This window comes from Megalops cyprinoides, chromosome 20 (genome assembly GCF_013368585.1).
Source record: "Megalops cyprinoides isolate fMegCyp1 chromosome 20, fMegCyp1.pri, whole genome shotgun sequence".
NCBI lineage: Eukaryota > Metazoa > Chordata > Actinopteri > Elopiformes > Megalopidae > Megalops > Megalops cyprinoides.
Window position 1 is genome coordinate 21,413,526 of NC_050602.1, and position 10,909 is coordinate 21,424,434.

The 10,909-nt window shown below is 44.5% G+C and overlaps 1 protein-coding gene across 2 annotated transcripts; it reads right to left on the reverse strand.

Annotated features, from left to right (window-relative positions):
• Positions 1-1,914: 1,914 nt before the first annotated feature.
• march2 (membrane-associated ring finger (C3HC4) 2) lies at positions 1,915-4,933 on the reverse strand. 2 transcript variants are annotated; one of them, XM_036554743.1, is made up of 4 exons: positions 4,717-4,933; positions 3,588-3,792; positions 2,969-3,178; positions 1,915-2,076 (listed from the first exon to the last, which is right to left on the reverse strand). In XM_036554743.1, the coding sequence occupies exons 1-4, from the start codon at positions 4,890-4,892 to the stop codon at positions 1,918-1,920; spliced, it is 750 nt and encodes a 249-aa protein (XP_036410636.1). In that variant the 5' UTR covers positions 4,893-4,933; the 3' UTR covers positions 1,915-1,917. The 2 variants fall into 2 exon arrangements, with proteins under 2 accessions (XP_036410636.1, XP_036410637.1); XM_036554744.1 differs by having other exon boundaries at positions 3,597-3,792; positions 4,717-4,929.
• Positions 4,934-10,909: the final 5,976 nt, after the last annotated feature.

A 10,909-nucleotide genomic window follows, 5' to 3' on the forward strand; every position in this document is an offset into this window, starting at 1 on the left:
GATCCTATAGCATTGGGGGTTAAAAACCAGGGTACGAAAAAAACGCCTCCGAGAGAGAAAAAAGCTTTAAATGGTCAATCCTAGTTCGATTCAACACTCTAATGACCATACACTCATGCGCACGCACACACACACGCACAAACACACACACACACACACAGGGAGACAGAATGCTGTATTCGAGTCAAAACAATCCTGTTCCGAGGTTCAGGCACCTGATTGGTCTAACCCAGCCCGCAGTGTCAGCGCTTTGTGGTAGTTTTTGCATATTCCTGTTGCCAAGAGGGGTTGACTGACAAGGGGTGCAATTCTGTCTCATCTAAAGTCCCCCCCCAACTGAACTGTATGAGATTTGGCAAAAGACTTTGAATAATAATTGTAATGACACAAAAATATTAATAAAATGTTATATCAACAGTCCAGTGAGCTGCATGTTACCTGAAAAGAGAGAGAGAGCTTCTAAATACATCAACCTCTCAAAGCTCAGCGACTACTAATGACCATTAGTCAATCATTCTACTCATATAGGTCAACACACACATAAGCACACGAGCACACACACACACACACACACACAGACAGGGCTCTCCATTTGCTCTTCTCAACAGACAAGCCAACAGTCAAAAGAGTGCCGCCATCTCACACTCCTTTCCATTCTAAAACAAATATCTAAGTGCTGTTTAAGTACATGGTACGAGAGAAACGCAGTGGGTGGCTGTGTGCATGTGTGTGTGTGCGTGTGCTTGTGTGTGCGTGTAAGTCTGGACAAGCTCATTTTGGCCATTTACAAAGTTACTCAAACTGTGACACAGCTGTGGCAACCTGACGAGGAACATGAAAGGTAACACAAAAAAAGACATGCAGCTTTGAACCTCCGCCAGCGCGTCTGTCCACGGGCCAGGTGCCACGCCTCGGAGGAGGGGCCTGGAGCTCCGCCTCAAATCCTTCTCAAAAGCCTCAGGGGCCACCGTCCGGTGCAGAACACCCTTTCTTCCCCCACACAAAGGGACGACAACAAAAATAATAATCCTTAAGGATAAAACAGACATGAAACAAAGTTTGTGCATGCATGCAAAACTGTGCGTGTTGGTCGCAGTGTCCTGTCACACGGTTTCAGGACAGAGAGTCCCAAAGCGTTTTATTGCACTCTCCTCCGGCTTTAACGACTGTCCCTCCTCTTCATCCTCCTTCTCTCCGGAAAAAAAGATCCAATTGATTTGCATACCCCGCAGAAGTCATTAGGAACCCCAACACCCCTCCTGCCGCCCCCCATCCTGTCTCAGAGGCAGACAGACAGAAGGAACTGTGCAACTGTCCTCACATTTACACTTTTTACACTTGACCTTTCCACCGGTGGACAGAGCTCTCCCAGCTCTTGTTTTCAGAGGGCGTGGTTATGGAGGCGCTGGGTGGGACTTGGTCAGAGGCAGACAGGCTGTTGGCCTCCATAAAAAAAAAAAACGAGGGCAGAAGTCTTGATGGAGCGGGCAGTGGGGGAAATAAAAAAAAAAAATGGCGAGAGGGTACCAATGCTGAAGTGTTTAGGCCACAGGAACTTCAACCCGTGAAGGTGTGTGTCTCTTTGTCCCGTCCCAAATCTGTTTCCAGCACCTGTTCTGGCGCCCAGGTCCTCCAAAACAACATCCCAGATACACGCAGGGTGCGAGGCTGAGCAGGGTGACAGAGCTACGCATCCGGGGCTCCAAAAACAATACAACACAGGAGGACAGGAGGGGCAATGAGGCGCTGACCACAAAGGAATAGGAATTAAAGAGAAGGGGGGAAAAAAAGAACATCCCAATCCGTCCGAAACGACTCCAGTCCAGGTCGGAGCACGCTGACACACACACCACTCCCCCCCACCCCCACCCCCCCACCCCTCCCTTCTCTCACACACACACTCCTCACCCCAAGTGCTCATACTATGGTCTCATCCGCCGTTTTCTTCATCAGCTTAGTGGAAAGCAAGGAATGCTGGGTAGAGTGCGCCCCCTTGGCGTCGGGGATCAGCAGCCGGACCTTCTGATTGGTCCGTCTCCACTCTGAGTACAGCTGACAGTGGTAGCGGAAAGACACCTGTGGTGGAGACAAGGAAAGGGATTTGACTTTTTCTGATGTAAACCTGAATGTAAAAAATTGATGCAGAGAAATGTTGTCAATAGGGGACGAGCAGATTGTTTTCACAGCATCTGACTGCCATTACAAGCCCTCCTGGCGATTCTGTCAGCGTGAGAAGGACGACTGACACAGTCTTTTAAGAGGGTTGTGGAATTGTAACAGCCAGACAGACTCCTTGATTGCTAACGCTGCACTTTCAAAAGGCCAGAAATTCCCCAAATAGACACCGGGTGATCTAATCTCGAAGTTTCAACATGTTGTGACAAATACACTGCCAAAAAGGGATATTTGAGAGCATCATAGAGCAATTTTAAAGCACAAACTATAATTAGTATAATGACAATATTTTCTACCTCTGGTCTGGATTCCCATTCTTGCGTCATGTTTCCCCAAGGCCTTACAGTTTACAAAAGCAGAGGGTAAAACAGACCAGAACTGGTTCAAAACACCCATGCCTATTTCTCTATCTGCTTCTATCCACTTCCATTAGGTGAATAATGTGTCATACTATACTATATTTGCTAATAAACTTGCCAGATATGGCCCCTTTCATAGCTGCATTTATATTATATACTGCAATTCATTCTATTTCGCATATACTGTATTTTACACAATTTTATCACTACAACACAGAGAAAAACATGCATAAATCCAAACTGGTGAAAGTGCCAATGGCTGTTATAGTTTTCTAGGCCCTGCAGAGTAACATTACACACTAAAATGTAAGGTTTGTGTGTTTATGTGTGTGTGTGTGTGTGTGTGTGTGTGTTTGTGTGTATGTGTATGCGTGTGTATGTATGTGTGCGTATGTGTATGTATGCGTGTGTGCGTATGTGGGTGTGGCGCTCACCAGAGTCCAGAGGACGTAGATGGTGAAGAGGGCGATGGTGAGGGCGATCAGACCCACCGCCTCCAGCCTGCTGTTGAAGTACAGGTGGTCCTGGGCCCCGCGCAGGCACAGCCAGCCCGAGATGGCGGCCAGCGGAGTGATGAACAGGAAGCACACCATGTCACAGAACAGAGTGCGCTTCTCATTACGCGGCCCTGGGTCCCGCAGCCACTGTGAGGGACAGGAGAGTCACAATCACCAGAGGAAGAGGGTAGTCACAATCACACACAGAGTAACTATCATCATATACACAAATAGAGTTACTCACACACACACACACACACACACACAACACAGACAAATAATCATAATCATCATTACTTAGTAAGAGACAGATGCAAAGGCACGCATATATGCAAAGGCACACAAACAGAGACATTACATTACATTACATCATTTAGCAGACGCTCTTACCCAGAGCGACTTACAAATAAGTGCATCACTATGCTAAGAGTAGACATCGTAAGGTATTACAAGAAGTCAGTAAGATACAAAGTCACGTGAATACACACTGACAGACACACACACACACACAAACACACACACAACACAGGAGTGCGGGCGAGCGGAGGGCATTGACCTTGGTTACCTCTGTGAGGGGGCGGGGCCTGCGCTCGACGGTGAACTCGGTGTGGCACAGCTCGCAGTAGCTGGTGTTGGACGAGGACAGCCACTTCTCCAGGCAGCTCTTGTGCACCGTCCCCAGTGTGCCGGTGCAGTCACAGGGGGACAGCAGGCCCTCCCCGCTGCCCCCCTCGTGGCAGATCCGACAGATGGGGCCATCGCTAAACAGGATGCGGGGGGGGGGAGGAAACAGGCCCGTTGGAGGTACACCTATACGCACTGTACACGCCATCACATCTCCAGATACGATTTCTCACGTGGCAGACGCACTTATCCATGGAAACTTACAGAAAAACAGCACAAAAGTACAGCTGACAACATCATAGGGTGAACAGAGTACAGCAGACCGCATCCAAACACAGGCCACAGTTCTGTGGTAACTAGTGCTACTGCAAATACATTAGAAAGATGTACTGTGTTCGGGTGGGGAGTCAAGGTGCACTCTGAAGAGGTCGGTCTGAAAGCAACTCTGCTGTCCTGACTACCGTAGGAAGCTCACATTACATACACCTATACATACACATATACCTATACCTACACAGCAGAGTCCCTTATCCAAGGCACTTTGCATAGCTTTCATTTTGTACATGTTATCCTTTGGTACAGCTGGATAATTACTGAAGCATTTTCAAGTTAAACACCTAAGGGTACAACAAGAACGCCGCCACACCTGGAAATCAGACCTGCAGGCTTTGGGTTACAGATCCTGCAGCTTACAGAGCCTCTATACAACTGTAAAGCAACGAGAATCTGCTACATAAAACGGACCTGCTCCTCAGTCCTAAATATATATTTGATGCAAGTATTTTAGAATTGTTGCGTAATTAATCTCACAGTTATTAATTTTATTGCATATAGTGTTGGAGCATGGAAATAATTTTGAGTCTTTGGAGGAAAAGACTTTTGGTGGACATACCACATCCAAAACATTCTCTCTTTCTCTAAGCACAAACCAGGTTGCTGGCTTGTTCTTCCACGTCCGGTCAAACTCTTCCCCTGGGATTGGCGTTCTGTTAACGAGTGGTGCTCAACACATTGCACAGTGTACTACATGGATGCATCTTCAGGTGGCCAGGTGCACGTACCTCTGGGTGCCCAGGGCCTTGATGACAGTGGACAGCAGCCGCCCGTCCTTGGCCGTCACCTGGGTGACGTACTGCGCCTGGCGGATGTCAGAGTCCTCCACGGTTTTTGATAGGTCTGTGTTTCCTGCACAGTCACATAGAGACCCCGGGAGGTGACAACACTCTCCCGTTGTCATGGCGATCCTTGTCCAGCGGGGTGGGGTAGGGTGGGGGGTTGGGGGGGGTGAGGGGAATGGGGGGGGTCAGGGATGCACAGGGAGGCAATAAGGGGCCCAGACACCACACCCTTGGAACTCTGGTTTAAGTCAGGTGGGCCCTAGGATCAGACAAAATAAGAAAGCATTAGTATGAAAAGCACCCCTGCAAACACTACCTATCTTTACCAACAACTGACAGCTATTACCAACTTTTACTGACATATTCTGACCATTAACCACTGCCAACTGACTGATTTGCAGTGGCCAGGCAAATTTTATTTAGCATCATCCTTAGGTAACTACTACCTTAGGTTCAACTCCTGGGGAGGTGCATGTAGGCTTGGTTTTGTTCTCGCCAATTACCCCTGCCTTAATTGGTCCAAATAATTCAACAGTTAGTGGCAAAAAAATGAACAAAACCATGGCTAATTAAACAACTTAAAGCAGAATTTGTAGCAGAAACCACAACACGGATGGGCATCCAGGAACTGAGCCTGACACCTCTGGCCTACTGTGAACATTGTGTGTATGTGATTATCAACACAGCAACAAAAGTAACAATATTGAATAATGAGTTGCATTTAAAAAACTGTCTTTAAGAAATGTCAAAGAAAGAAACTCAAAGTGAAGGGGCAGGGTTAGCCACCTCAGCAACCTGCAATGTGTGATGCATGGCTGCCTTATTGTGCCATGACACAGAGAGACACAGAGAGAGGAAACTGTTCAGCCACTTAAACCAGGCGATTTTAGATGGCCAGCCTGACTGTGAATTTGGCCTGAGCCCAAGTTCAACCTCTCACCCAAAGCCACCAGCTTCATCAGCTTGCCTCAGTATCAGCAGGCGGAGCTTAATACAACTGGTTAACTGACAGTCCGCTGGGGTATGGCAGAGGGTACAGTCTGAAGCATTCAGCCTGGTGGTTGTCCCACCCACTGCAACATTCACCAGGCTACACTTCCCTATGTAAATGATTCACTAATATTTGTGCGGCACCAGATTAGCACCTTCAATAATGACCCCTCAGACAGAGGGAAGTACAACAGTGCAACTAAATATAATGTCCTTGCACAGATGCCAAAAATATCACATTTAGTGATCTTACTGAATCACATTTCATTACCAGCACACAGTATGACCAAAAAGCATGCTGCCTACTCAAACACCAAAGATATCAACTGAAATGTTTGTTGTTGTTTTTTTTGCCTTTTTAAACTTACAAATGCTACATTTTGGATATTTGCTAGTATCAATGGCAACATAGTGTTAACCAAATTGTTAAGGTCATGTAAACACAGACATATGTGAAATGCAGAGTGTGTATTTTTGTTTAATACTGAAGCAACTGGCCTTCAAAAACGTGCTTCTGGAAGTTGTTTTGCTATGAGACCTCAGAACTTCAGAAGCTAGTGACTGTATTTGGCAAAGACTGTCTGACTGTCACGATCTGTTCAGTCACGTTAGTTTTAGCCAGTGTTCGATCTCGGATAAAATCTCTTTTGCATACTCTGCCTCTTTCACACATAGTATTTTAAACCTTTTTATGTCTGAGGCTTCTGTTAACTTTCAGGCCAATGAGTAATACTGTACTCTGAAAATATAAATAAAATGGCTGATTTATTTATAAATATTATGTTCTGACTGATGACTTACAAAGTGGTCTGCAAACGTGACAACCCTGTGGTCTTGAAGTTAAAACATAAAAATGTTTTTGGTGCTATAATCTCTCAGATCTACGCAATGTCCTAGATTTTGTTTCCCAATTTACCCACAACCTCGAGCTGATGTGACAGTTATTTCGCAAATTATAGCCTTCCATTTCCTTGCCATCGTTCGGGCTATACAGTAGTTGCCTTTCGGATGGAGCATTTGTTTAAGGGAACCTGTGAGGACACTTGATCTAATAAGAAAAATATGGTAAAAAAGTCAAATGTAAATGTGTAACTGCATAACCTTATCTTCAAATAAGAATATCGTGCATTTAATCTCATCGCTCCTTCCCGTTACTTTAAATCGCACATTGAAACGACTATTACGTTTTCCCTTTCTTGCACCTACTTTCGGTGATGGCAATACATATACTTCAATTTCCATCTCGGCGACAATGCTGGGGTCTCAGGTATTTAATTTCACTTTAAACCCACACACTAAAATGCATAATATGTTCTCCTTTGTACCTAGCTATGAAGCTGTGGCATTAAAATGAGTAGAACCCAAGGATTAAAGAAATGAACGGAGAAAAGGCGTTTCTTAGAAAGAGCGAGTGGGTATTCTTGTCACGTGTAGATTAGAGTATTTAGAAAACAGCTGCTCTAAGATAGATAAACTCCAGCAAGGCTGGACCAAAGAAACTCACATCATAGTCTTGTAACTATGAAGGGGCAGTTCTTCCCGAACTTAAATGTGTGCCTAAGAGCGGCAATACATGACCTTAACACTGCAAAATAACCGTTGATAAGTTTTGTCTTAATAAAGGCAGGTTTGCCAGCAGAGCTGATGCATGAAAACTAACGAGCCTCACAGTACGCAAACGAGTAAACACAGAAAAGTAACTCTGCTAGTCACCCATGGCTGTAGTATTGTATGTATTTATTCATTTAATTTATAGTTATCACCGGGTATACAACCTTTGGGTTAACTGAAGTAGCTAAACAGTCAGCTAAACTGTGAATGTCCATGAGAAAACCCTGTTTTCAAATGATGATGTAAATCCATCCATGACAAATAAATAGGTATAGCTACATCACTGGTACAACTGCGTCTGGGCGAATAAACGCCTAGCTGGCGAGAACAAAACCCCGATTTTGACGCATGTCACGGCCTTTCGAGAGGCAAGCGCCGACACATCCCGACATCCGCAGCTTAATCGTGCGATAAATCAAACGCGATGGCTGGCTAACCACCCAGCAAGATATCCAATATATAAGGAGAAGAAAAAGGCCTCGGCACAGACAAAAAGTGTCAGTAATGTTACACCGGCGCTCCCAGCACAGCGGAGACCAGATGCTTCTCGCTGTCTGCGTCCAAGTGACGACCACCTTGCTGAGTGACATCGACCCAAAAGCATTTCACTGTAGCCGTCTTATCAGGGAACTAGCGAGCTAGGAAGCTAGCTAAAGGTCAACAGTGACCGGATCCCGCAAACGCCAGACTATAGCCAGCTAGCTTCCCACATCACGCAGTGCCAAGCCTGGCAGACACAGTCACCACCTTAGCTAGCTAGCGCTAAGTAGCTATTTCTCATCTTACCAAGCACTGACAGCTAGCTAGTTAGCAGCTCTGTCCCCGTCTGAATGCACACATACAGCTAGCTGTATCCGTCTGAAACAATACGCCAATAACGCCTCAACATCAGGGTATAATGGTCAATTCACACATTGTAATTCGTCTGATTAATTGATAAGAACCACTGAATCACATGATATAGCTAGCTGGCTCGCTACCGACAACGTTAGCTGAGCTGGCTAAGCTCAGCGCTACAGCCGAATTGCTTCACTCGAGGAAAAATAATACACGTATACTCACCAGCTACATTGTTCCTTCTTCATATTTAGCATATGGCACTCACATCTATGTCAAATACGTAAAAATAAATCCACGATCGTTAATGTGTATTAAAACATATCCAGCTAGCTAACTTAGCCTTGCTAGCTAAACCCTTAGACAACAACCTTCTCCTGCCGTCTCCGTCTGTGACACAGTACGCATACGCCGTTTCCTCATCTCGCCATAACGAGGTTAGCTGCTGCTACACTCCGCTGCTTCCGTAAAAACGTTGGCGAATTCCAGGGTTGCGCTGACTCCAGAGTGCCCCAAATGGAGTAACCAATCACTGACCAGGAAATTTAGAGTGGCGTGCAGGCGGACTAATATACAAATAGACTGTCCGGGATAATCTTCCCGACATTCTATCAGAGAAAAAAGTGAATAATGTTACTGTAAAAGTAATAAAAACCCCGCCCTCGACGGAGAAAGGCTTGCATGGAATAGCGTAATGCTGCCACCCCAAACCATAGCTTTTGTCTGAAACGATGAGGAACGCTGCAAAATAATGGAAATATGAATATATTATCTTTTTGTTTGAAGCGTTGATTGGTCACCTTTCGTGACTTCCATTACATCCCCTGTATTAGTTTTTTTTCTGTATTGGTGACTAAATTTACAAGTTATTCAACTGTGTTTGTAAATGACAGATATGCTCGCAAGTTAGACCTAACACAATGATGACATGCTGATAATAGCAAGATTTCAGTAAAGCACAAAAGTCTCATTGTAAGGCAATTTCAATGCTAGTTCAAAATTGCACAAGACTAGAATGACTTATATCACGTTCAAAGCATTATGTTAGGGAAGGATTTCTCATGTCAAATTTCTGCCCCCTGAAAAGGATAAGGACCAGAAGAACATGAGTAGTTGTGACGTGCAACAGTAGCTACCTGTCATTGTAATACAGCTGGAGGTGTGGTAATCTAGTACAACTTTCCCAGTACACTGACCATACAAAAGGTTTAAATGTACTGTGGAAACTGAGGAAAGGATATGGACTTTTTCACCCACAAGCAAAGTCCAAAGCACACCGTAGTTCTGTGGATGTGAGTGCATTGGTGTGTTCAACTGGCAAACCTGGCTCATGCACAATCACATTTATTGGCCAATCACATTTATTGGTGCCCGTCATATTGTTGCCATAGATTGAAATGTTGGACGGGAGCATATGAAAGATTAGGTTGACGTGCCCCCCCCCCAACAAAAAAAAAATCAGGCCTCATTTATGTGACCCTGCTATACTTTTGGACCCCCCCCCCCCCCCCCAACACCACCAACCACTGCGATACACACATACAATTGTCCATCAAACACTGACCCCCCCTACACTACCACCCCACCCCCATGCGCAATAACATCTGTAAATCATCTGTATATAACGTGTAATAATGTTTTATAAGGTGCAATAATATTGGTACAGTGGTACATTTTGGCACAGTGCAATAATATTTTTACATGGTGCAATAGCATAGGTACAATATACAACAGTAGCTCTTGATATGCCGCTTCTTTTTTTTATTATTTTGTATTTATTATCTGGTGTGTTTGTGTGTGTACATGTGTGGAATGTTAATGTACCATCTCAGGGGTGGCACAGCAAATTTCATTGTACAACAATGTGCAATCACAATAAAGGCATTTTGATTCTGATTCTAAAATGTGACGTTGTTCTGCATAGAGCCACAGACAGTGCTGTATGACTATGGCCTGTGCATTTATAACAAAGATCTAGCAAAAGAAAACAAAAAACAATGTTACAGTACTTAGCACTGTCGCACATAATCCAACAGAGCTTTCAGCTAAGACAGCGATTCCAATGTATGTGTATACATTCAGCCCCCTAATAGCTCCATTTAGGCTTTGATGAAATGAACATGTTCCAGGGGAGGTGGGTGCTTGCAAATATGAATGCCCAATTACAATAACCGTTACTAATTTCTTTGCAAGGGGGGGGGATATGCCACATCTCTTGCTTGCTCGAATTGTCAAAGCAATAATGAAAAGATGTCCGTTCTTAAACAAACCTCTGTGGCTGTGTGTATAACTATCATCATTAAGTTATGCCTGAAAGAGCTTCAGTTTCCCTTCTGGACAATCTAATTGACCAGCACTAAGCAACAGCTTTTGTATTGAGGTGACCGACATGCACGCATCTCTATGTTGATGAAATTTTTTAAAAGACTGTTAGTCTGTAAATATTACAGGGTACAATTTCTCTAAGACTTTGTTATGAGAAACAATGAGACACAATATCTACACATTCAAGATACAAAAAAGTGCTTCACACAAGTGTACAACAGCAATGTTCTGCATGGAGTTTGAGCCAATCCACAACACCCTGGTCCCTGACTAATAGATGTGTGCTTCCTGGTGAGAATCAATATGATAACAGCTATTTCAATAAAGGAACTCCACACAGAAATTCTGTATTACTGCCTCTCCTGCTACATAC